General features: G+C 50.5%; 1 protein-coding gene across 1 annotated transcript in view; it reads left to right on the top strand.

Moving 5' to 3' along the window:
• Positions 1–27,151, top strand: part of LOC144806206 (uncharacterized) — a 70,887-nt gene that overhangs the window by 5,927 nt on the left and 37,809 nt on the right. Inside the window, 3 exon segments of the mRNA XM_078672617.1 lie at positions 4,473–4,508; positions 4,806–4,919; positions 7,199–7,316. Of these exon segments, the coding sequence (XP_078528743.1) occupies positions 4,473–4,508; positions 4,806–4,919; positions 7,199–7,316 (268 nt within the window).

Consider the following 27,151-nt stretch of genomic DNA (forward strand, 5'->3'; position numbering starts at 1 on the left):
AAAGGTTAAGGAGGGGTGACTATTGAGTTGCTGGGTTATTTCTGTCACGTCACTGAAAGGCGCGTTGTGAACCTTCTGCAACAGAGACGACCGGAAGGCTCTTCAGAGGAGTGAACATCTGTTAAATCGGAGAATTGTATGGCAAATTAATCTGGGTGCGATTAAGATGTTTACATGACCGATACTCCGCGCCAACGAGCGACAGGAGACGGTCTTCAGGCGAGAAATTACCATTGCATGGCTGGCACTCATCAAGAGGCCACATAGTTTTTCTGAGGGGATAGACAAACGCACGTTTACACCTTATGGTGTTGAGCTAAAGTGAAATCTATGGTCCTGACGAGAGTCTCTACAAATTTTGGGACTCGAAACGTGTAGACTTCTGGGGCTGCCGTGAAAGATTTACATTAAAAAGAACTTCTGGATTTGCAATTTGTTTAGGAACAAACTGTTAAAATACATCAGATGTTGAAAATGTATGTACTAATATAAACACATTTCCTAATATTGTGACGAATTGCATTAGCAGTCCTATTCACTCCATAGGTTCAGTCATACCGATGGAGTATACATCTATTCTTTTGTACAGTATGATTGGGAAATAGGAATATATATGGACGTTTGATGGTATGAATGGTTTATTGTGTGAATATTTATTCATTATATATGTGGTCGTCCCCTTTAATCATTTATAATGGCACCTTTTGAGGTTAAAATGATGTGTTAATCGTGTTGGTTGTCTCTTGAAAACAAAGAAAAAATTAAATAAAAAGCCATTTATAAGCTTAAGAATGTTAATAAAATGGACATTCTGATTCAAATTCAATTCAATTCAAAAACTTTATTCGGAGACATGTAAATCATGCCCATAAAAGTACACACATATAATACATGTTAAAGGAAAATACACTTTGCAATCGCAATCCGCAAAAAATACAGTATGATACATATAACGAATCAAATAACGCACTTTAAAAAGTTTCCAATGAATAAATTATTTTTTAAAAATTATTTTTAAAAATTCATGCTTTTCCTAGAACTAATTGCCTTGAGTAAATAACTAGCCGTATAAAAACAGATGTCAGGGTGATGCAAATTAAAAAGTAATTTCATTGCCGCTTTGATGGTTCTTGCTCCAAATTTAATAAATAAAGCTTTTAAAAAGAATTTACGATATTCACTATACAGGTTACATATAAGTAGAAAGTGCTCTGTGCTTTGTTCTGAAATGCTGTCGCACCGACATGGGCCTGTAGGGCGCATCTTAATCTCAGGGAATGCAACCAATAGGTGGACCGTACCCATCCTCATCCTGGTAAGAACAAACCGATGTTGCCCTTTAGTTACCTGGAAGAGGTAAGGGTGTAGGCCCACAAATTCGTTCAATTGGTTGTAACGTATACAAGTGGAAAGTTTGAGATCATCCGTGGCTCGTCTTTCAGCACAGTGATTTAAGAAGATTGATTTCAAACTGTCTTTAGAAAGATCCGAAGCAGCACAGTGATCTGATGCAACGTTTAACCCAAACACATTAGAGAAGGATTCAATTGTGTATTTAATCCATGGGATTTTGCGAAAATAATCTAGACGTAAACAATCCTCAATGATAGCCCTATTGAATGAGGTTTCGTCTTTCATCCAGACCGAACGCCATAGTATCAGAGGTCTCAACAGTAATAGGTCATTTAGATGATTTAGTCCTAATTCTTTATGGACCAAATTGTTTGCTGTGGATGTCGGGAGACATAATAATTTTTTCAGAAATTTATTCTCTTCTACCTGTAAAGGTTCTACCCTGGAAACCCCCCATACCCCTGCTCCGTAGAGAGCAGCCGAAAGACACCTAGCTTCAAAGATCTTAAGCATTTCCTTGGGCCTTCTACTACCTAATTTGCTAGCAAAAGCAAATATTCCGTTGGCGCTCCTGATCATTTTGTCGCGCACCGCCTTGTGCTCGACATCCCAGCGACCATTTTTGGAAAAGGTAACCCCCAGGTAGCAGAAATTTTCCACATACTGCACCACTTGACCATCAATAAGAAACCTATAGGGTTTTTTAGTTTTGACATTTCTAGCTCCACACTCCATCACATATGTCTTGCTCTTGTTAATGACCAACTTTCTTTTTTCAATAAAGGCCACAAAGTTGTCCATCAAAAGCTGTAGGCCCCGAGGAGTCCTAGAAAGCAACACAGCGTCGTCCGCATAGAGTAACACGGGGATGGTACTTGTGTTTACTCTAGGGGCGTCCGCTGGTGCCTTCTTAAGGATCGAGTCTACTTCATTAATAAACAGAGTGAAAAGCAGGGGTGCCAAAACACACCCCTGTCTGATACCTCTCCTGACCCTAAATTTGTCTGTACATTCGCCCGAGGGCCCGTACCGAACACTCGAGCTAAGCCTCTCGTACAAACGGGCCAGAAAATAGATAATTTCCCTAGGTGCTCCCATTTCTAGCAAGGTAGTCCATAGTATGGCATGATCAACCAAGTCAAAAGCGCTGCTCAGATCAGCGAAACAGAGGTATAGCGAACCATTTTTTGCTCGGGTGTATTTCCCTATCAGGAGGTCCAGGTTTAAACATTGTTCAATGCAACCTCTTCCTTTCCTGAACCCGTATTGGCAGTCTGTCATTATCTGATTGGACTCAGCCCATTCTTCTAATCGGACGAGGAGTACACGGCTCATAATCTTGACGGACGAATCCAGCAATGAAATTGGCCGGTAGTTTTTGACGTTACCTCGGTCCCCTTTCTTGTGAATGGGGACTATTATTGATTCAGACCAAGTACACGGGATAGTATAGCGAACAGCAGCATTAAAAACTTTGGCTAGTACTGGCCCCCAAGTCTCAGGTGCGGATTTATACACATCGACTGGGACACCATCGGGTCCCTGGGCCTTTCCGCCCTTACTGGCCCTAATACTACTTAGAACCTCCTGTAAGGTGATATCTAGGCTGAGTACTGGCCAAGAGCAACTTGTCGGCAACGCTACCATATTGGAATTAAAAATGCCGGAGAAATGCTGTACCCATGACTCCTTACCTACGTTTGAGGTTAACACGGGGAATTTATCATCCTTTAAAAAAGGGCTGTTTACTACTGTCCAAAAAAGAGTACAATTTTTCGAAACAGCCGCTAGATCGAATCTCTCCCAAGCTTCCTCACGTAGTTCAGCTTTCCTTTGCTTAAGAGCTAAATTATATTCAGATCTGAGCTTGGCTACAACCGTTTTGTCTCTAGGTTTGGTGGATAATGCCTTTTTTAAGGTCTTCAGGGCCACAGTACATGCATTATTGAACCATCCCCTGGCTTTATTGTTAATATTTCCGGCAGCCCTAGTAAACTTACCACTAATAAAAACATTGATTTTAGTAAAATGAATAATACAGGCCTCCATATTTGACTTCTCATCAATGATTGATGAAATGTCATTTGAGCAGCATGAGATGATGCAATTTGAAGTTTCTTCAGCTTTATCCCCAGCCCACCTTATTCTAAATCCATTCGGCCTGTGTACATCAATGTTTGTGATAGGGCTACTATCTGGAATAATACAAACTTTCCAAAACCTAGTTTCAATAACAAGACAGTTATGGTCACTGACCATATAGTCTACAACCTTGACATCAGAACTAAAATGAGCTAGTTCGGAAGACATACAAATAAAATCAATTACAGTGTTCGCCCCCCTCCCCACAAAAGTTGGCAAGCTATCACCCTTCCCATCCTGCTCAATCTCTAGAACCTCCATATCATAAGCGAGTAGGAAAGAATTCAAAGTTTCTCCATATGTATTATGTGGGAAATGTGTAGCTGGCTCTCCAACACGGTTCAAAGTGCCACACAACCTTTGATTAGAGAGAGGGCAAACAGAAATATTAAAATCTCCAACGTATATGAACTCAAAAACTGTATTAGAAGCTTTCATCAATTGTTTGATTGCGATGTCTAATTCTAAAATTACCATATGTCTGCTAGCATCAAAAACATTATTATACATATTAATCAATAAGATGTTTTTGTCTGCCTCATCAGCTAACCACAGCAGCTGGGAATTATTGCCCACGTTGATATGCTCCTTCACCCTAATTCGCATTTTCACAGAAATCAGAATTAGCAAACCACCTTTGGCCCTCCCTGAGGTAGTTGCCACTGCTGGTAGCTCATATGCTACAAAGCCATCAAGGCCCTTGAAATTTGGACACCAGGTCTCTTGCAGACATAAAATATCAAATGTTCTGATCAGTTCTAGCCACCCTAATACTTCAAATTTAGAAGCTAGTCCTGCTATGTTCCAACTAGCAATATGGCAAGATGTTGATGCCCCCTCTAAAATATTGCAAGGTGTACCCACAGACTTAAGCAGTGTACTACCTAAAGTATTTGGGGACTGAATTAGGTCTACTCCTGCGGGAGCTTCGGCAATCTCGTAACTGACCTCCTGTCAATCGCAGTTATTAAGACCAGACAGGGCATCAAACCTGTTTTGTAATAGCAGACTTGGTACTAGGGGAGAAGCCCAACGATTATGCATATTCAAGTTGTTATCCCATCCTAATGCTGGCGTTTTTGGTAGGGTTACATTTTGCTGTTCCCCATAAAAGAATTTTAATGTTAGGGGAACCACCGTACCTCTTCTACGCTGAGGCGGAAGAATATGCATTAGGACATTTGGGAGTACTCCAGGGTGTGCAAAGGTCACCGCCACACAATCCCCTTTAAATCTTTTGGGGCGATTCCCAATCCAGGGAACGCGCTTAACTGCTTTAATATCATGTGCCAGTTGCTGTATCCCTCCAGGTGCTAACCTCATATTACCTGAGAGCCAGTGGAGGGACTTACTGGTCAAAGAGCTAGATGACTCGGTAATACCAGCGTCCAAAAGAGGAACATTAGCTAACACCAGCACAACAGGTGAGGCTTCCTCAATAAACTGCAGTGGGTCTATACTAGGAACTTGTGTTTGTGATAAATTTACTATCAACGGGCGCCCTTCTGCTGCTGTTATATGTTGATTACCTTTTGGGGCCGGCATATGGGCTTGTTTAGTCAGCACACCAGATGTCCCTTCTCCAACTTGGTTAACCCCTTCGGTAGTATTTCTTGTTGTTAATAAGATATTAAGACTGCCTATTTCCTCCGTCAACTTGGTTTGCACACCTCCAAGTCTTTTTACTTCAGCCTGCAATTTATCAATTTTAGAGATCAGAGGTTTTACAATTTCATTAAGTTTACCCTCTAGAACCTCAAGCAGTTTACTGAACATTTCGTCATCCCCTCTGTTTCTTAAAGTCCCTTCCCCTACAGCCTTTTGGGGAACTCTCGAGGGGCCTGGGGATAATGTTCTTTTCCTTTTCGCTCTTGGCCTTGAACCGCCCTGTTTCCGCTGATTCTTCACACAGGTGCGCACAGGCCGGGGTGTGTGCTCAATCGGTGATGAATCGTCCTCCACAGGACCAATTACTATTTCTGGGTCTGAATCTATAACATTGTCAAAGTCTGCATCCAGAACAACAGGGGATGGTAACGTGTTCAATGGCTGGCTACCAGACTCAATAATAGGTGATGCATTTGGTGAAACCCTTGTTTCCACCAACACGAAAGGGCTATCGTCAGTCGGCAGAGGTAAAGTAGGGCTTAACCTGCGCAGATCTGGTGACTGGCTTAGCCCAAGTGATTCCCTCCTTTGTTCATTTATTTTCTTTACTGTTTGCACAACATAGTTATCCATGGTGTTTGCGGACAGAGCAGCAGGTTTCTTTTTGGACATTGTCTGTATATAATGCAGTTAACGAACGTCACAGGGACGACAACAGAATCTTACTTGTAGGAACGTCTCTGAAGGGACAGGGGGTCGGGCCCAGCCCCTGCCTCTTCCTGCCGATGACGGCCGTAGACGGCCCGCCCTTTGCCCGGGCTTAGCCCGGCGTCCCGCTCGCGTCCCGCGAGGGAGGTCAGACGCTATTTTTATGCGCCTCCTGGCGCTCCAAAGGTGTCACGATGCTCCCTGGGCTGCTGGTAGTTGGAGTCTCCTGCCCTCCGCACAGCCTCCCGAGTTGACAAAGGAGGCGGGCAGCGGGAAGCAGACAGTGAGCCCAGCTGGTCAAGGGGCAGAAAAGATCACGCAGGTAGCAGGTCCCAGGTCCGGGCACTTTGTGCGTGAAAACGGCAATTTTCAAAACGTTCCCCCCGCTCTGCAGGTCAGACGCTATTTTTATGCGCCTCCTGGCGCTCCAAAGGTGTCACGATGCTCCCTGGGCTGCTGGTAGTTGGAGTCTCCTGCCCTCCGCACAGCCTCCCGAGTTGACAAAGGAGGCGGGCAGCGGGAAGCAGACAGTGAGCCCAGCTGGTCAAGGGGCAGAAAAGATCACGCAGGTAGCAGGTCCCAGGTCCGGGCACTTCGTGCGTGAAAACGGCAATTTTCAAAACGTTCCCCTGATTCAAATTCATTGTCTGCAATAATTATCAGTATTGGCAAGTTTTTTTGTTAAATGGGTTATTTCTGGGGCACAATTGACTTCAAAGGGTGAGTCATTCCTGGTAAAATCTATGTCTTGTAGAAGCGGGACTCGCTCATAAATTGGTCCTATCAACAGGATCTACGTATCTACCTTGATCCCAATGAGATCTGTCTGCCTAAAAGAATTACCACCAGTTAAGGTTGTTAGTAATGTTAATTGAGACTGGATCAAGGAATTTCACGAGATCTTTGCTGGTGAACTGGGTTTGTCTAAAAAATTATGTACATTGGATGAAGGTAAAATCCTATGCTGTTTCAAAAACAGAAGTCAGGAATGCACCTGGTAAGTAAGGGAGAGCATGAAAGTTGAATTAGATAATCTTTTAGCCAAATGCATCATTCAAGAAGTTGAAGCAACAAAGTGGTTCTCTCCTGTTGTTATGGCCCCAAAGCCAATGGGGAGGCCAGGCTTTGTGTCAGCTTGAGGGAGCTCAACAAAGCAGTTATTGTTGATCATAACCCTTTACGCAACATAACTAAAATGCTGTGTTCTCTTGAGGGTGCAAGGCATTTTTCTTCCTTGGACTTGACCTCCGCCTATCACGAGGCCAGCCTTCACTCCTCGTCAGAACCTTCAGAATATTCACTCTTCTTCCCATCAACCTTACCTCCTGTGTAACACCCTTTGGTACCTTAAGATTTCTAAGAATGCCTTTTGGTCTGATTTCTGCAGCCTCATTTTTTCAGAGGGTGATGAAGGGCATTCTCGGAGGCCTTCATGATGTCAAGGTGTACCCAGATGATGTGCTCATCTTTGGCGTGGATTTTGAGGAGCATAATGGGAGGCTGAGGTCAGTATTGAAGAAGTTACGCAATGCTGACCTCACCCTTAGGGCTGGCCAGTGCAAATTTGGTGTCAAAGTAATAGAGTACCTAGGGCATTTTGTGTCCGCTGCAGGCATCAAACCCAAGGACTCATTGGTAAACACCCTTTGTAATTTGCGCACCCCTTTGAACAAAGAAGAGTTTGTAAACTTTCTGGCCATAGCTGAAATTTATCACAAGTTCGTTCCGAACTTTGCAGGGAAAACCTCTTGTTTGAGGTTGCTCCTCAAGAAGGGAGGCAAATTTGTTTGGTCCAGGGTCTGTGAGGAAGAGTTTGAGTGCATTAGGAAACATCTGTATGAAGCACCTTGTCTAGGAAGTTTTGACCCCACAAAGGTATCTTATCTCATGACTGATGCCAGCTCGAAGGGGTTAGGAGCAGTTCTTTTGCAGATGCTTGATAGGGAGGATAAAGCCATTCTTTTCATCTCTAGCCCTTGAGAGGTGCTGAATGCAACTGTTCTGTTGTAGAGAAAGAAGCTCTGGGTTCCCCTTTTTATACACACAAATCCTTTGTCTCTGAAGGCAGAGAGTTTCTGTACCTAGTCCAAACCAGTTCTGGGTGCATCCTGCCAGTGCACAACTTCTTCCTTTGTCAGGATGGGCCAGGGTTACCAGACTCACCACAGGAGGTAAAGCCAGCATTGTGGAAGGCAGGCACAGCCTTATTCAGGGCCAGGTGCTACTCCTCCCACCACTCCCAATGCAGAACGGTCTATTCAGCCTTGTGCTGACTCACCCTGTCTCCTGGAGCCACCCCAGCCCCTTTCACTCACAAACCAGACATGGAATACACAACCTAGCAGGGGCAGGCTTGGATGGTTAGGCCTAAAACGCACTTTACAAGCTGCTTCTGCGGGTGGCACAATCAGTGCTGCAAGCTTACCAGCAGCATTTGCCTTACAAGCCCTGGGCACATGCAGTGTACTGTACTAGGGACTGACGAGTAAACCAAATAAGACTTTCATGGAGTCCCTAATATATTACATCAATTTAACAAAGGGAGCACTTGCACTGTGGCACTGAATAGCAGTGACACAGTGCCCAAAGCATCTAACCAGCAAAAACATATCAAAAACAGAGGAGACAACAGCGAAAAATGGAAGGGAGACTCACGTCAATGGTACCAGGTCTAACAGTGGGCAGTATTGAGAACTAGAAAGAGAGAAAGAGGTGATAAAAAAGAAAGATCTTGTATGATAAAAGGAGGTCTGTGAAGAGAACAAGTGGTCAAGATCAGGTCTCCCAGATCCAAATTCCGTTTAAGGTTATCAAGGTTCTCAAAAATGCAATAAAGACGAGTGACTGTAGAATTTGGAATTTAAGTCGAGTGGCGAAGTGTCAGGCTAGTCCTAGTTTTGATACTAGCACCGCAACTGGTGGGCCTGATTCAGACTCTGAGGTGGAAGAGCCTTTTGCACGAGAAAGGGGCTCTGCCCACTTCGCTTGAAATGTATTCCCCGACGTTTGTACGATAGTGTTTCTTAAAGTGAGTTCTTTCCCATTTCCCATGCACACCAGTTTTCTCTTTGCCTATAAAATTGCTTTGTTTAGTTCGTCAAAGATCGTAACTGCATTCTCTATTATGTTCTTTGTATCCTTTGCATTCATAATTAAGTTTCCTTTTATTTTCTTTAAGTTTAGAATGTGTTAGGGAGGAGAAGGTGTGACGTCCTGTGTCATGATATGGTATGTTATGTTATATGGGGCTTTCTAGAGCGCAGGTACACCGCCAGGTTTCTTGGCACTGTGAGAGTGAATAGATGAGTGCAGTTGTGGGCCCGAGATAGCTAGTTGTAGGCCGTAGTGAAGAGCCAGGTCTTTAGCTGTTTTATGAATCGCAGATAGTCTCCCTCAAGCCTGAGGTGAGCAGGTAAAGCATTCCAGATCATGGGACCCAGGAAAGAGAACCTAGTCCCGCCAACGCGTTTGCGACGGATTCTGGGCACCATCAGGAGGTTCTGGTGTGAGGACCTCAAAGTCCGCTTAGGTAGATGTTTATTGATCAAAGAGATGATGAATCTTGGGCCGGTGTCTTGAATAGGTTTGAAGAGTGTACAACCAGCTTTGAACAAGGCTCGTTGCTCCACTGGGAGCCAGTGGAGGTCTCTAAGCAGGGGGGTGATATGGCAACGCCTGTCCTTAAGATAGATGATCCTCGCCGCTTGATTTTGTATCATCTGCAAGCGGTGTCTGAAATTGTGGGAGTCCAATGTAGAGGACATTCCCATAATCAATTTTAGAAAGGATTAGGGCTATAGCGATTTGGGTGATGGCTTTCTTACTAAAGAAGCACAGTTTGTGCAATTGGACAAAGCATGCCGATGTCACTGAGCCAATTTGGGTGCTCATAGAGAGGTTGGCATCAATATGAAGACCAAGACTTTTTATAGCAGATTTAGGGATGGGTGCCTCCCCTACATCGAGGGGCCAATAGGAGGGGGTCCAGTAGTCAGGTTTGTTGTGGGGAACGATGATCTCAGTTTTTTCTGAGTTGAGCTTTAGTTGTTGATTTTCATTCATCCATGCTTTGACATAGAGCATTGACCTCTTGAAAAAATCCTTCGATTCTACAGAGTTGTCAATCAATCAACGATTTGTATCAATCAACGATTTGTATAGCGCGCTACTCACCCCGAAGGGTCTCAAGGCGCTGGGGGAGGGGTCCGTTACTGCTCGAAAAGCCAGGTCTTGAGGTGCTTCCTGAAGGAGAGGTGGTCCTGGGTCAGCCGTAGGTGGATGGGGAGGGAGTTCCATGTCTTGGCCGCCAGGTAGGAGAAGGATCTTCCTTCAGCGGTGGCTCTGCGAATTCGTGGTATGGCGGCGAGGGCGAGTCTGGACGATCGTAGCTGGCGGGTGGGTGTGTCGAAAGTGAGGCGGTTGTTGAGGTACTTTGGGCCCATGTCGTGGAGAGCCTTGTGTGCGTGGGTGAGGAGTCTGAACGTGATCCTCTTGTTGACGGGGAGCCAGTGCAAGTCTCTCAGGTGGGTCGAGATGTGGCTCTGGTGAGGGATGTCCAGGATGAGTCGTGCGGAGGCGTTCTGTATGTGCTGGAGTTTTTTCTGTAGTTTGGCAGTGGTTCCCGCGTAGAGGGTGTTCCCGTAGTCCAGTCGGCTGGTGACGAGTGCCAGGGTGACTGTCTTCCTGGTTTCGGTGGGGATCCATCGGAAGATCTTGCGGAGCATGCACAGGGTGTTGAAGCACGATGATGATACGGTGTTGACTTGTCTGGTCATCGAGAGGGAGGAGTCCAGGATGAAGCCCAGGTTTCGTGCGTGGTCCGTTGGCTTGGGGGTGGTGCCCAGGGCAGGGGGCCACCAGGAGTCGTCCCAGGCGGTGGGCGATGATCCCAGGATGAGGACTTCCATCTTGTCTGAGTTCAGTTTCAGGCGGCTGTTCTTCATCCACTCGGCGACGTCTTTCATCCCTTTGTGAAGGCTGGCTCTGGCGGTGGCGGGGTCGTTGGTGAGGGAGACGATCAGCTGGGTGTCGTCGGCGTAGGAGATGATGTTGAGGTTGTGTTGGCGTGCGAGGGCTGCGAGGGGGCTCATGTAGACGTTGAAGAGGGTGGGGCTGAGTGAGGATCCTTGCGGTACGCCGCAGATGACTTCGGTGGCCTTGGATATGAACGGGGGGAGGCGGACTCTCTGGGTTCTTCCGGCGAGGAATGAGATGATCCACTCCAGAGCCTTCCCTTGGATTCTGATGTTGCTGAGGCGCTGTACTAGGGTGCGGTGGCAGACATTGTCGAACGCCCCAGAATGGTCCAGGAGGAAGAGGGCCGCTGTTTCCCCGTTGTCGAGCAGGGATCTGATGTCGTCGGTGGCTGCGATGAGGGCGGTCTCGGTGCTGTGGTTGGCTCGGAAGCCGGACTGCGAAGGGTCGAGGGATCCATTTGTCTCGAGGAAGGCGGCGAGCTGTCTGTTGACGATCTTCTCGATGACTTTGGCAGGAAAAGGGAGGAGCGAGATGGGGTGGAAGTTCTTGAGGTCGGTGGGGTCCGCTGTTGGTTTCTTCAGGAGGGCGCTGAGCTCGGCGTGCTTCCAGTTCTCCGGGAAGGTGGCGGTGTTGAAGGAGATGTTGATGATGTAACGGAGTTGGGGTGCGATGATGGAGTCGGCTTTGTTGAAGACGTGGTGGGGGCAGGGGTCGTTGGTGATCCGGAGTGGATGGTGTTCATCGTGCGGGTGGTGTCTTCGGTGCTGACCGGGGTCTAGTTGCAGAGGGTGGTGGTGGGGGGCGTTGGTTCGGTGGTTGGGTGCGTGGTCTGTGCGCCGAAGCTGTTGTGTATGTTGGCGATCTTGCGGTGGAAGAAGGTGGCGAGTGAGTCGCAGAGGTCTTGCGAGGGTGTGATGTCGTTGTTTCCGGCGTTGGGGTTGGAGAACTCTTTGACGATGCTGAAGAGTTCCTTGCTGTTGTGTGTGTTGTTGTCCAGTCGTTCTTTGAATGTTGTCCTTTTTGTGGTGCGGATCAGCTGGTGGTGTTTGCGGGTGGCGTTCTTGAGGGCAGTCATGTTTTCTGTGGTCTGGTCGTGGCGCCAGGCTTTCTCGAGGGTACAGCCGTTTTTCTTGGATGTTTTGAGTTCGTCGGTGAACCAGGAGGCTTTCTTTCTGCCGGTCTGCTGGGAGGGTTCTTCAGTGGTGTGAGGTCATCGGCGCAGTTGGTGAGCCACTGTGTGAAGGTGCGGGCTGCTTCTTTGGGGTCCGTTGCGCTGGCGGGAGGGTTCAGGCTGAGGGAGGTGGTGAGCTGGTCGGCGGTGATCTTGCTCCAGCTCCTGTGAGGAACCTGTTGCGGGTGGTGGTGGGTCGTGGTTCTTTTGAAGCTGAAGTGGACGCAGCTGTGAAAATAGGTGAAATAGGTAAAAATAGGCTGCATGTGGTCTGCGTAGTTGAAGATTTTCACACCCATCTGACGTAGACCTGAAATCAGGGGGCGTATATAGATATTAAATAAAATTGGCGAGAGGGAGGAACCCTGAGGAACGCCACAGTTCAGGTTTACCATTCTAGATTTGAAGGGTGAGAGCCACACTGACTGTTTACGGGCTTCCAGAAATGAGCTGAACCAGGCAAGGGCAGAGCCCCCGAGACCTGCTGCGGCAATGCGCTCCAACAAGATTTTGTGGTTCACTGTGTCAAATGCCGCAGATAGGTCAAGGAGGATCAGAGCCTGAGTATGGCCCATTTTGATCTGTCCCTTGAGGTCATCCAGTACTGATAGAATCACTGCTTTGGTGGAGTGTGCGGGATGAAAACCTGCCTGATGGTTATCCAAGAATGTAGTGGTTTCCAGAAAAGAGCTTAGGTAAGTAGCCACATGGGTCATCTGCACTTTCGCGGGGAAAGGGAGGAGAGCGATGGGTCTGTAGTTCTCCAATTTATTGGGGTCCATGCCTTCCTTTTTTCTGAAGTGTAACGACCACGGCTTCTTTAAAAGTAAGTGGAACAATTCCAAGGGACAGTGAATGGTTCAGTAATTTAAGAAAGATATCGGGGAAGGACCGATAGATTGCTTTGGAAACATAGATGGGGCAATCCTCCTTGGGTGAGCCTGATTTGATCTTAGCTACAAGGTCCAGGAATTTTTTTTTGTCCATTAAGGGAAGGGAGTTCAGAACACAAGGATTGGAAGTCTCCCTGTTGTTTCGGGGGTCACAGTTAGTGGGAGCAATGTAATTTTGAATTTTCTTTATTTTGTCTATGAAAAAGGAGTTCAGGTCATCGCAAAGTACCTGACTAGGCACAAACGATGGAGTGACACGGCTGGGGTTAGAGAGTTCTTTCACTATCTTGAAGATTTCTTTCGAGCCATTCGAGTACCCTGTTTGTAAAGAAGGCTCTCTTGGCCTCCAGTATAGCCGCCTTATACTAATAAAGAATGGTGGTGTAATCAAGTTTATCGTGTGCTTTGTAGGTTTTCCTCCACTTCCGCTGGGCTTGATGTACTTGAAGTTTAATGTTTTTTAGATCTTTGTTAAACCATTTGGCGGCTTCATGCTGCCTAAGGCGGTAGGTTTTGGTCTGTAGAGGTGCATGGGGATCGAAGGCCTTCTTTTGCCAATCAGTAATCTCACTCTCCCACTTATCAGGATTGCCTTCTGGTACCGGCTGCTCCCTAGACAGAGTTTCTACTAGTTTATCCAGCACAACCCCATTCCAGTTTCTAAAAGTGCTTTTTGAGTGTGAAGGATTAGAGTTCAGTGGGGGGGGCAAGCAGATCAAAACTGATGATATAGTGATTAGACCAAGCGCAGGGTAGTACTGCCTGGTTAGTCAAGTTAACATTGATTGACCACACTTGATCAAGGGTGTGGCTCTTAATGTGCGTAGGAGTATTAATGTGTTGAGTAAGGTTTAGACAGGCAAGGGACTCAGAGAGCTCTCTGGAAGATTTTCCCTCGTCAGTCTCATTGGCCCAGTAGTTCAGGTCACCTATAATCATTACTTTGTCATAGTCAGTGATCAAAGATGCAATGTGATTAGCAAGGGTCTTGGGGAAGTCAGGCATTGTTGTGGGGGGGTCTGTATAATATCAGAAAAATAAGCGTACTACTGTATAAAGTAAATGTAATTACAAGAGAGTCTACTGATGGAATTACCAGGTGAGACAGGGCAGAGGCGGGAAGTTCTTTTTTTTATAATTGCAGCCACTCCTCCCCCTCTCTTCCCTAGCAGCCTGTCTATGAGTAGGACATAGTAATTGTCGGGGAGGGCTGCCAGGATGTCAGGTGATGACTCAATAAGTAGAAGGCAATCCGGTGCGTTAGTTCGTTTAAGTGACATATCACACAGCAGCATAAAATGCATAAATGACTCAGGACCCCTTATGTACGGGGACATGGGTCAGATCCGCCTCCGGGGGCTTTAACCATGATTTAGTAAAGGCCCCCACCGGAAGAGTTCCTAATCTGAACATGAGATATAAAGATATAAAGCCATTTTCTCAGCAGGGAACAGCATGTCCCATATTTCTTTTTAACCAGTTCTAGTGTTTCCTTATTCATCAGTTCCAGATTATTATATTGCTCTACTCAACTAGTGTATGTTGGAATGTTCTCAGCGTGCTTGAACCGGGGTAAACTATTGTAATCCTGCATCGTCGCAGTTCCTGCGGGACCATTCTATATGATGCAACGGATAGATTTGACCAAACTCGCATCCATTATCTTACAGGGTGAGATCCTCTGCTGAACCCCAGCTCAGCTCCTAATACTTTCATTGGGGTTTCTAGGACCCAGGTTTAGTACATGTCACAAGAAGATGTTTCCCAGTTTAACCCCTTCGGTGCTCATGACGGAATGGTTCCGTCATGAGCGTCGGTTGGCCTGTGCTCATGACGGAACCGTTCCGTCATGAGTCCATAGGTTCTTTAGAACCTTCAGCACCGCAGAGGAATTCGCACAGCACTGAAGGGGTTAAGAAGAGCCTGAACTTTCGTAAAATCCCACAGTTCAGCACCATAAGGGCAGGCCATACGTGCATTTGTCTTGAATGCATCAGGGCTAGTTTTATTGGTCTCTTGCTGCTTGAGTTAGCAAAATGTAGAATAGTGGCGTCAAATTTGTTTCCGCCTTCGCCACATGAGCTTTCAATATAAATGGTCATCCATTCGTATGCCAAGGTAGTCATGTTTTAAGTCGCTTAGTTGGTTTACCATTAATCCTGAATGTCAACAAAAATTTTGATTTAGGAATAATTATCATATATTTTTCTCTTTATTGATTATTAACTTTTGTACCTTACAGAATAGCTCGAAGCATTCCAAAAGTTGATGCATTGATTTTTCAGTATGTGCTAATATTACTGCATCATCTGCAACCACCGGGATCGGAATATTCTCCTTCTCCAATATCGGAACATCAAGACGAAGATTCCCGAGAGAATCAGTTCCATTGATGTGAATGTTGAATAAAGCTGGGGCAAGTACGCAACCCTGCCCAACGCCAATGTTTATTTCAAACTTCTCAGTGCATTCTCCTTTTACACTGAGTCTTACTCTGGAATGTTTGCCGCGGGGCAGATCCTTTCGGATACTCAAATAGTTGCTTGGGAACCTCCTTCTTCCAGAAGACTCCGAAGGACGGAGCGGTGACAGAATAGAATCCTGTTTTTAGGTCTCCAAAGACCAAGAAGAGCGGGGAGTTTCCAGGGACACGTACTTCATACAGATCATGTACAACCTCAGAGCCGGGTCGATTCTACTTTGGCCTTTTCAGGATCCAGCCTGAGGGTTAGAGGCAATATTGTCCTCCTCTGTCCAGGTCGCGAGTCGTGACTGTAAGAGTTTCCCAAAGAAGTTCCTGATGTTGCCTAATTGGGAAATTAGCCGATAGTTGGAGGGGTCATCTCCCCCCCTTTCTTGTGAATCACCACAGTTATGGAAGACTTCCATGACTCTGGAACCACACCAAGAGTCATTGCGGTGCTAAATAACGCTGTTAAAGACCCTGAAGCACTGAACGTCTGAACTGGCCCTCCCTCCTCTCCTCTGAATCCATGCAATAACGCTTAGTGAAGGTGTGGAGGAGGGAAGCCCATGTCACTGAACAGTAAATCTCAGCCACAGGAACACCCCTGACAAGTGCTGATGCAGAGGACTCTGCTATGGGGGACTGAGCGCAGATTCCCTCAGTCAGTTCCTTTGTGATGCACAAGATGATGCAATGAGATAAGGTCCTCTTCTGGGCAGAGGTGCCCTTCTTGAAGCTTCTACAGTCCCCACCTAGGGTCAATATAAAAATAGACTTCCTTTTGGGGCTCTTACTGATATGATCTCGCCTCCTTTGGGGGTAGAAGGTGGGAAGGGTGACAGATCGCCTCAGATGGAAAGAGCTCACCACCTTGGGAAGGAGAGGCGATGTAGTTCTGAGGAATAATTCCTCCAGGAAGAAGCATGTGAAGGGCGGCCGCACGCTCAGTGCCTGTAACTCACTGATGCACCGCAACGAAGTGATGCCATAAAGAGAACAAAGGTTCGCCCAAACTGCTAGAGCAGGAACCTAGGGGAACAGCAGGTAACCAGTAACAATGCTTCACTGTACACTGATTTCTGAAAAATACCAACTCGATGACTGTGTGGATGCCGCCGCTCTCCATGAGCGGTCCATTAACCAGAAATGTACAGGTTTAACATTTGCTGACATGACTTCAACAATTTGGAAAATACAATTGAAAAACAACAATAGAACAATCACACTTGATTCAATCTATTCACGGAATTTAGCAAATGAAGTCAGCTATAATAGTGAAATAAAGTGCTCAAGATGTGAGCAGCTGCTCATGTGAATGAAGAAGTGAGGGGTGCATCGAGACAAAGTGAAGACGTATGACTTGACTCCTCGAGTGACTTCCAGGCACTATACACACTCCATTTCGTTCTAAGGTTTGTAATCTGTCTTAGTTCATAATAAGGCTACAGTGAAGCATTGTTGTTTGTTGTATATCATCAAAATAATAGCAATAAAAAACGGTGCACAGGATCAGTAACCGTAGCTGGTATTTGTGGAAGGGCTCAGAAATGTGAAAACAAGTCCATTGAAGGATAAGAAAGGACATAGAGCACAATGGAAACCTTCAAAAGAAGAGCCTTCGAAGGGTCCAGGTTATGATTAACAGGTCAGATGATGTATGATTTTACCTTCCAGAATAGACTGACTAGGTGGAGGGGCAACAAGCTGATAAAATTATATCGACCACCTCCATTGGCAGCTGGAGGGAGCTCTGATGCCCCTTTCAATCTGCAGACATGAAGGTGGAGGCTCTGCAGGGGCAGGTGAGGGTCCCTCCCCTCTCAGTCTCCAGACATGAAGGTGGAGGCTCTGGATTGTGAGGTGCGTATCCTGCCCCTCTCAATCTCCAGAATTTCCAATCTGCCTCTCAGAGTGGACCTTGAGAAAGAAGGTCCAGGTAATCTGGTCCGGCTCATGGTGGTCTCATGATCCTACAGGTGGGGGGGCATATTCTGGTCTGGCTCATGGTGGTTTTATGATTCTACGGGTGGTCTGACTCATGGTGGTCTCATGATCCTACGGGTGGCCTGGCTCATGGTGGTCCCATGATCCTACGGGTGGGGGTAATCTGGTCTGGCTCATGGTGGTCTAATGATCCTACGGCGGTCTTCCAGGATGAGGGGAAGATATCCTCACTGATGGCCATATTCATAACTTCGAAAAGGGGGGGAGGACCGATCCTCTACAAGTCTTCAGAGTTCTTAGGGGGCACGGGTCAAGAGGCGAGCAAGACTTGGTGGCATCAAGAAGAAAATCAAGCTCTTCTAAGGTCAGGAGAGGGAAGCAGGTAAGCTGCAATTTAGGAAAAGCATTAACATTCTCAGTAGGGGGAGTGGCAGGTAGAAAAGGAGAACCTGCTACGTTAGCATCCAACTCATGATTGCGGATTTCAAGGGAGGTGTAGATGTCAGTGATCTTAGAATGAAAAAAACTCGCGATATTATTACAGAGTTCCTATGTTTCACGGTTAGGATCAGCTGTTTTAGGTGCCGACAGTGAGTCAATTATATTAAAAAGGTCCCTTGATGATTTAAGGGAGGCCGTGAGGTTAGTGAAATGGCTCCTTTTTTCCTCAATAATGGCTTTCTTATAATCTCTAAGTAGAGCTTTATGAAGGGCTTTTCCCGGTGGGTCAGGGTGAGCATGCCAAGACCGCTCCTGTTTCCTGCACTTCTGCCGTAGCAGTCTTAAGCGATCAGAAAACCAGGGCTGAGAGGGACTCTTTCGAGCTGAGTAGTGCTGTTTAGCCGGGGCAAGAGTGTCTATAGCGCCGGCCAGGACATTGGAGTGATTCAGGGCAGCCATGTTGGGGTCAGATGGAGAGAGATAGCTAAGAGTATCCAAAAAGGGTGCTAGGGTTTCATCATTGATCTCTCTATAATTCCTTCTGGTCTCCCATACATTACTCTTAGGTATATTAAGTAAAATAGGATTATTTTTACAGTAGAAGGGAACTGCCAAATGGTCGGACCAAGATAGAGGGATGGGTGTACCAGTCATAATTCTGGCATCATTGGTAAAGATGCCGTCCAACGTGTGGCCAGCAGAGTGCGTAGGATCCGCAACCACTCGGCACAGCCCACATGCGGCTAAACCATCTATTAGTGCCATGGTGTCCTTGGCATCTGTGGACTCTAAATGAAAGTTAAAATCCCCCAAAATACTAAAATGGGGCTTGTCAACAAAAGGCTCTATGAGTTTAAGAATATCCTGAAGAAAAGTGGTTCTTGGGCCGGGAGGTCTGTAGCAGAGGATACCAGAGAAGAAAGACGAGGGAAGAAAATTTAAAGTGAAATGCAGGGCTTCAATTTTATCTGAGGGCAGAGAAAGAGGTACAGTACGACATGTAAAAGTATCTCTAAAAAGGATTCCCAGCCCACCCCCCCTCCTCCCAATCCTGTCCATCCTCGATAGAATGTAGCCTTCGGGGACTGCCTCCACCAGATCCGGGCCAGAAGAATCAGAGCACCAAGTTTCCGTAACAAAAACCCAGGGAGTCTTTTTTTGGGAGACAAAATCTCTAAATGCCACATTATTTCGAACTAGGGACCTAGCGTTTATAAGCAGGCCAGCCTCATTTAGGAAGTTAGAATCGGGCAGTATACTCCTATGTTTAGCCTGATTTTTGGGGTGGTATCGGGGGCGTGTAGGTCTTACACCGCCTTTACAACATTGAATTTCAATGAGATTTTCAGGGGATGAGGTAAAGTGACAAGTCCTGAACAAAGGTCTAAGTGAGAGGAGTGTAGAATGGGTATATAACTCATAATTTGCTGGGAGTATGTAACGTGGCCCAGCCCGCCTGGCCCCTGGCGTGTCCTCAGCGCGGACGGGCGCAGACGGGCTTAACTTTGGCGCAACTTCGGCGCACGTCCGCTGTACGCGGAGAGAACCATCCCTTAAGTGTATCCGTCCCCAAGTCTGGCGTCCCACCTGACCAGGATCAGCCAATGGGAGCGAGACCAGCGAGACCAGCCGTTTGCCAAACGCGCCCTCCACGAAACGGGAACACCCACGGTGGAACGGGGCACAGGGCAAGGAGAGGCAACAGGTAAACAAGCTGCAAACTACAATATTGTGCAGGTAAGATAAAACACGGCTCGAATTCCCACCATCCATCCATCTACCCACTCACCCATCCATCCACCCTCTGACACATCCATTCAGCCATCCATCCACCCATCCATTCACCCACCGACACATCTACCCACCTGCCCATCCATCCACCCATCCATGCATCTACCCACTCATCCATCCACCCATCCATCCATCCATCCATCCACCCACCCATCCATTCATCCCTCCATCCATCCATCCACCCACCCACCCATCCATCCATCTGTCCATCCACCCACCCACATATTCATCCATCCACCCACCCGCCCGCCCACCCATCCATCCATCCATCCATCCATCCATCCATCCATCCATCCAACCACCCACCCACCCATCCATCCATCCACCCACCCACCCACCCATAATAATAATAATAATAATAATTATTAATAAATAAATATAAAAATATAAAAATAAATCCATCCACCCACCCACCCATCCATCCACCCAAACATCCACTGACCAATCCATCTAACCATCCATCCATCTACCCACCCACCCATCCATCCACCCTCTGACACATCCATTCAGCCATCCATCCACCCATCCATCAACCCACTGACACATCTACCCAGCTGCCCATCCATCCACCCATCCATCCACCCACCCACCCACCCATCCATCTATCCACCCATCCATCCACCCACCCATCCATCCATCCAACCACCCACCCACCCATCCATCCACCCAAACATCCACTGACCAATCCATCTAACCATCCATCCATCTACCCACCCACCCATCCATCCACCCTCTGACACATCCATTCAGCCATCCATCCACCCATCCATCAACCTACTGACACATCTACCCAGCTGCCCATCCATCCACCCATCCATCCACCCGCCCACCCACCCACCCACCCATCCATCCATCCATCCATCCATCCACCCACCCATCCATCCATCCAACCACCCACCCACCCATCCATCCATCCACCCACCCACCCACCCACCCATAATAATAATAATAATAATAATAATTATTAATAAATAAATATAAAAATATAAAAATAAATCCATCCACCCACCCACCCATCCATCCACCCAAACATCCACTGACCAATCCATCTAACCATCCATCCATCTACCCACCCACCCATCCATCCACCCTCTGACACATCCATTCAGCCATCCATCCACCCATCCATCAACCCACTGACACATCTACCCAGCTGCCCATCCATCCACCCATCCATCCACCCACCCACCCACCCATCCATCTATCCACCCATCCATCCACCCACCCATCCATCCATCCAACCACCCACCCACCCATCCATCCACCCAAACATCCACTGACCAATCCATCTAACCATCCATCCATCTACCCACCCACCCATCCATCCACCCTCTGACACATCCATTCAGCCATCCATCCACCCATCCATCAGCCTACTGACACATCTACCCAGCTGCCCATCCATCCACCCATCCATCCACCCGCCCACCCACCCACCCACCCACCCATCCATCCACCCACCCACAAATCTACCGACCCATCCAGCTAAGCATCCATCCATCGACCCACCAACCCAACCATCCACCCTCTGACACATCCATTCATCCACCCACCTATCCACCCATCCATCCACCCACCTATCCACCCATCCATCCACCCACCCACACATCCACTCATCCATCCATCCATCCATCCATCCACCCACTGACACATCCGTCCACCCAATCATCCACACACCGACTCATCCATCCACCCACCCATCCATCCATCCATTCATCCACCCACCCATCCATCCATTCATCCACCCACCCATCCATCCACCCACCCATCCATCTATCTATCCATCCACCTACCCACCCATCCGTACCACCCATCCATCCATCTCTACTTCTTTCCTCTCTCTCTGATTGCTTTCTCTCCACCTCTCCTCCCTCTATTTCTCCCTCTCCCTCCTCCCAGAGACGTTTTAAGGCCTTGGTAAAGTGGGCTCTGGCCCCGGGCCCCAGCCTTTCAGGGGCCCCTGATAGACCTGGCGCTGTTCTCCTCACAGCCCTGCCCTGATGACCTTGAATGGTTTTAAACACAGTTTGTTTTCATATATTTGTATTACAGGTGGGTGGCAGGGATTGCGCGCGGTGACCTCAGTGAGCTGCTGCTGAGTCATTGGACACACTTTAGAGTCTGGAGCTGTCTGATTGGACAATGAATTCACAACTGGTCTGAGCAGGGGCCCAAAAATATTTGGTCCAGAGCCCCCCCAAATCCTTAAGATGTCCCAGCCTCCCCCTCTTCCTCTCTTTCCATCTATCTAACTCCTCCCACCCCTACAAGAAGCAGAGGGGCCCCTCCCTCAAGGAGAAGCAGAGGGCCCCTCCCACAAGGAGCAGCATGGGGCCCCTCCCTCATACAGAAGCAGAGGGGCCCCTCCCTCATACAGAAGCAGAGGGGCCCCTCCCTCATGCAGAAGCAGGGGGCCCCTCCCTCATACAGATGCAGAGGGGCCACTCCCAGAAGCAGGGGCACCCCTCCCTCATTCAGATGCAGAGGGGCCCCTCCCTCATAGAGGAGCAGAGGGGCCCTTCCCTCATACAGAAGCAGAGGGGCCCCTCCTCATACAGAAGCAGAGGGGCCCCTCCCTCATACAGAAGCAGAGGGGCCCCTCCCTCATGCAGAAGCAGGGGGCCCCTCCCTCATACAGATGCAGAGGGGCCACTCCCAGAAGCAGGGGCACCCCTCCCTCATTCAGATGCAGAGGGGCCCCTCCCTCATAGAGGAGCAGAGGGGCCCCTCCCTCATACAGAAGCAGAGGGGCCCCTCTCAGAAGCAGAGGGGCCCCTCCCTCATGCAGAAGCAGAGGGCCTCTCCCTCATACAGAAGCAGAGGGGCCACTCTCAGAAGCAGAGGGGCCCCTCCCTCATGCAGAAGCAGAGGGACCCCTCTCTCATACAGAAGCAGAGGGGCCCCTCCCTCATACAGAAGCAGAGGGGCCACTCTCAGAAGCAGAGGGGCCCCTCCCTCATGCAGAAGCAGAGGGACCCCTCTCTCATACAGAAGCAGAGGGGCCACTCCCAGAAGCAGGGGCACCCCTCCCTCATTCAGATGCAGAGGGGCCCCTCCCTCATAGAGGAGCAGAGGGGCCCCTCCCTCATACAGAAGCAGAGGGGCCACTCTCAGAAGCAGAGGGGCCCCTCCCTCATGCAGAAGCAGAGGGCCTCTCCCTCATACAGAAGCAGAGGGGCCACTCTCAGAAGCAGAGGGGCCCCTCCCTCATGCAGAAGCAGAGGGACCCCTCTCTCATACAGAAGCAGAGGGGCCCCTCCCTCATACAGAAGCAGAGGGGCCACTCTCAGAAGCAGAGGGGCCCCTCCCTCATGCAGAAGCAGAGGGCCCCTCCCTCATACAGAAGCAGAGGGGCCACTCTCAGAAGCAGAGGGGCCCCTCCCTCATACAGAAGCAGAGGCGCCCCTCCCTCATACAGAAGCAGAGGCGCCCCTCCCTCGTACAGAAGCAGAGGGGTCCCTCCCTCATACAGGAGCAGAGGCGCCCCTCCCTCATACAGAAGCAGAGGGGCCCCTCTCTCATACAGAAGCAGAGGGGCCCATCCTCATACAGAAGCAGAGGGGCCCCTCCCTCATACAGGAGCAGAGGCGCCCCTCCCTCATACAGAAGCAGAGGCGCCCCTCCCCCATACAGAAGCAGAGGCGCCCCTCCCTCATACAGAAGCAGAGGCGCCCCTCCCTCATACAGACACAGAGGGGACCCTCCCCCATACAGAAGCAGAGGCGCCCCTCCCTCATACAGAAGCAGAGGGGCCCCTCCCTCATACAGAAGCAGAGGGGCCCCTCCCTCATACAGAAGCAGAGGGGCCCCTCCCTCATACAGAAGCAGAGGGGCCACTCTCAGAAGCAGAGGGGCCCCTCCCTCATGCAGAAGCAGAGGGCCTCTCCCTCATACAGAAGCAGAGGGGCCACTCTCAGAAGCAGAGGGGCCCCTCCCTCATACAGAAGCAGAGGCGCCCCTCCCTCATACAGACACAGAGGCGCCCCTCCCTCATACAGAAGCAGAGGCGCCCCTCCCTCATACAGACACAGAGGGGACCCTCCCTCATACAGGAGCAGAGGGGCCCCTCCCTCATACAGGAGCAGAGGCGCCCCTCCATCATACAGAAGCAGAGGGGCCACTCCCAGAAGCAGGGGGGCCCTCCCTCATACAGACACAGAGGCGCCCCTCCCTCATACAGAAGCAGAGGCGCCCCTCCCTCATACAGACACAGAGGGGACCCTCCCTCATACAGGAGCAGAGGGGCCCCTCCCTCATACAGGAGCAGAGGCGCCCCTCCATCATACAGAAGCAGAGGGGCCACTCCCAGAAGCAGGGGGGCCCTCCCTCATGCAGAAGCAGAGGGGCCCCTCCCTCATTCAGATGCAGAGGGGCCCCTCCCTCATACAGAAGCAGAGGCGCCCCTCCCTCATACAGAAGCAGAGGGGCCACTCCCAGAAGCAGGGGGGCCCTCCCTCATGCAGAAGCAGAGGGGCCCCTCCCTCATTCAGATGCAGAGGGGCCCCTCCCTCATACAGAAGCAGAGGCGCCCCTCCCTCATACAGAAGCAGAGGGGCCACTCCCAGAAGCAGGGGGGCCCTCCCTCATGCAGAAGCAGAGGGGCCCCTCCCTCATTCAGATGCAGAGGGGCCCCTCCCTCATACAGAAGCAGAGGCGCCCCTCCCTCATACAGAAGCAGAGGGGCCACTCCCCCCAGAAGCAGGGGGGCCCTCCCTCATGCAGAAGCAGAGGGACCCCTCCCTCATACAGAAGCAGAGGGGCCCCTCCCACAAGGAGAAGCAGAGGGGCCCCTCCCTCATACAGAAGCAGAGGGGCCCCTCCCTCATTCAGATGCAGAGGGGCCCCTCCCTCATACAGAAGCAGAGGCGCCCCTCCCTCATACAGAAGCAGAGGCGCCCCTCCCTCATACAGAAGCAGAGGGGCCACTCCCAGAAGCAGGGGGGCCCTCCCTCATGCAGAAGCAGAGGGGCCCCTCCCTCATTCAGATGCAGAGGGGCCCCTCCCTCATACAGAAGCAGAGGCGCCCCTCCCTCATACAGAAGCAGAGGCGCCCCTCCCTCATACAGAAGCAGAGGGGCCACTCCCAGAAGCAGGGGGCCCCTCCCTGATACAGAAGCAGAGGCGCCCCTCCCTCATACAGAAGCAGAGGGGCCACTCCCTCGTACAGAAGTAGAGGGGCCCCTCCCTCGTACAGAAGCAGAGGGGCCACTCCCTCATACAGAAGTAGAGGGGCCCCTCCCTCGTACAGAAGCAGAGGGGCCCCTCCCTCGTACAGGAGCAGAGGGGCCCCTCCCTCATACAATAGCAGAGGGGCCACTCCCAGAAGCAGGGGGGCCCTCCCTCATGCAGAAGCAGAGGGACCCCTCCCTCATACAGACACAGAGGGGCCCCTCCCTCATACAGAAGCAGAGGGGCCCCTCCCTCATATAATAGCAGAGGGGCCACTCCCAGAAGCAGGGGGACCCTCCCTCATACAGACGCAAAGGAGCCCCTCTCTCATACAGAAGCAGAGGGGCCCCTCATACAGAAGAAGAGGGGCCCCTCCCACAAGGAGCAGAGGGGCCCCTCTCTCATACAGAAGCAGAGGGGCCCCTCCCTCATACAGAAGCAGAGGGGCCCCTCCCTCATGCACAAGCAGAGGGACCCCTCATACAGAAGAAGAGGGGCCCCTCCCACAAGGAAAAGCAGAGGGGCCCGTCCAACAAGGAGCAGCAGAGGGGCCCCTCCCACCAGGAGAATCAGAGGGGCCCCTCCCATACAGAGAAGCAGAGGGGCCCCTCCCACAAGGAGCAGCAGATGGGCCCCTCCCTTATACAGAAGCAGAGGGGCCCCTCCCTCATACAGAAGCAGAGGGGCCCCTCCCTCATGCAGAAGCAGAGGGGCCCCTCCCTCATACAGAAGCAGAGGGGCCCCTCCCTCATACAGAAGCAGAGGGGCCCTTCCCTCACGCAGAAGCAGAGGGGCCCCTCCCTCATACAGAAGCAGAGGGGCCCCTCCCTCATACAGAAGCAGAGAGGCCCCTCCCTCATACAGAAGCCGAGGGGCCCCTCCCTCATACAGAAGCCGAGGGGCCCCTCCCTCATACAGAAGCAGAGGGGTCACTCCCGGAAGCGGGGGGCCCCTCCCTCATACAGGCGCAGAGGAGCCCCTCACTCATACAGACACAGAGGGCCCCTCCCTCAAACAGAAGCAGAGGGGTCCCTCCCTCATGCAGAAGCAGAGGGGTCCCTCCCAGAAGCAGAGGGGCCCCTCCCAGAAGCAGAGGGGCCCCTCCCAGAAGCAGAGGGGCCCCTCCCTCATACACATGCAGAGGGGCCCCTCTCTCATACAGAAGCAGAGGGGCCCCTCATACAGAAGCAGAGGGGCCCCTCCCTCATACAGAAGCAGAGGGGCCCCCTCCCATACAGAGAAGCAGAGGGGCCCCTCATACAGAAGCAGAGGGGCCTCTCCCTCAAGGAGCAGAGGGGCACCTCTGACAAGGAGCAGCAGGGGGCCCCTCCCACCAGGAGAATCAGAGGGGCCCCGCCCACAAGGAGAAGCAGAGGGGCCCGTCCCTCAAGGAGCAGCAGGGGGCCCCGCCCACAAGGAGAAGCAGAGGGGCCCCCTCCCATACAGAGAAGCAGAGGGGCCCTTCCCTCATACAGAAGCAGAGGGGCCCCTCCCTCATACACATGCAGAGGGGCCCCTCCCTCATACAGAAGCAGAGGGGCCCCTCATACAGAAGCAGAGGGGCCCGTCCCTCAAGGAGCAGAGGGGCGCCTCTGACAAGGAGCAGCAGGGGGCCCCTCCCACCAGGAGAATCAGAGGGGCCCCGCCCACAAGGAGAAGCAGAGGGGCCCCTCCCATACAGAGAAGCAAAGGGGCCCCTCATATCTGTGTGAACAATGCTGCAGAGACCCTGGGATTAAAGCACCTTGAGCCACAGCTGCATCTGGGGCCTCTGGGCAGGTCCAGGGGAGCAGTGTCTCTCTTCAGGGCCTGTCCATAGCGCCCGAGGCCCAGGGCGGAGTCAGAGGCGCTGGATGGGATGGAATGAACTCTGGGCTCCTCCGTCCTTAAGGAGAATCCTTCACCGAGAGGCCTGTCACGAGGAGGGGCGGAGGAGGAGAGGCGTGTCCAGGGGTGCAGAGGAGGAGAGGCCTGTCCAGGGGTGCAGAGGAGGTGAGGCCCGTCCAGAGGTGCAGGGTGCAGAGGAGGTGAGGCCTGTCCAGGGGTGCAGAGGAGGAGAGGCCTGTCCAGAGGAGCAGTGTCCTCTTCGCGGCCTGTGCATAGCGCCCAGAGGCCCAGGGGGAGTCAGAGGTGCTGTATGGGATGGAATGAACTCTGGGCTCCTCTGTCCTTAATGAGAATCCTTCACCGAGAGGCCTGTCCAGAGGAGGGGCAGAGGAGGGGAGGCCTGTCCAGGGGTACAGAGGTGGTGAGGCCTGTCCAGGGTAGCAGTGTCTCTCTACGAGGCCTGTGCATAGCGCCCCGAGGTTCAGGGCGGAGTCAGAGGCGCTGTATGGGATGGAATGAACTCCGGGCTCCTCTGTCCTGAATGAAAATCCTTCACCGAGCGGCCTGTCCAGAGGAGGAGCAGAGGAGGAGAGGCCTGTCCAGGGGTCAGAGGATGAGAGGCTTGTCCAGGGGTGCAGAGGAGGAGAGGCCTGTCTGGGG

This window comes from Lissotriton helveticus (genome assembly GCF_964261635.1).
Source record: "Lissotriton helveticus chromosome 1_1 unlocalized genomic scaffold, aLisHel1.1 SUPER_1_unloc_53, whole genome shotgun sequence".
NCBI lineage: Eukaryota > Metazoa > Chordata > Amphibia > Caudata > Salamandridae > Lissotriton > Lissotriton helveticus.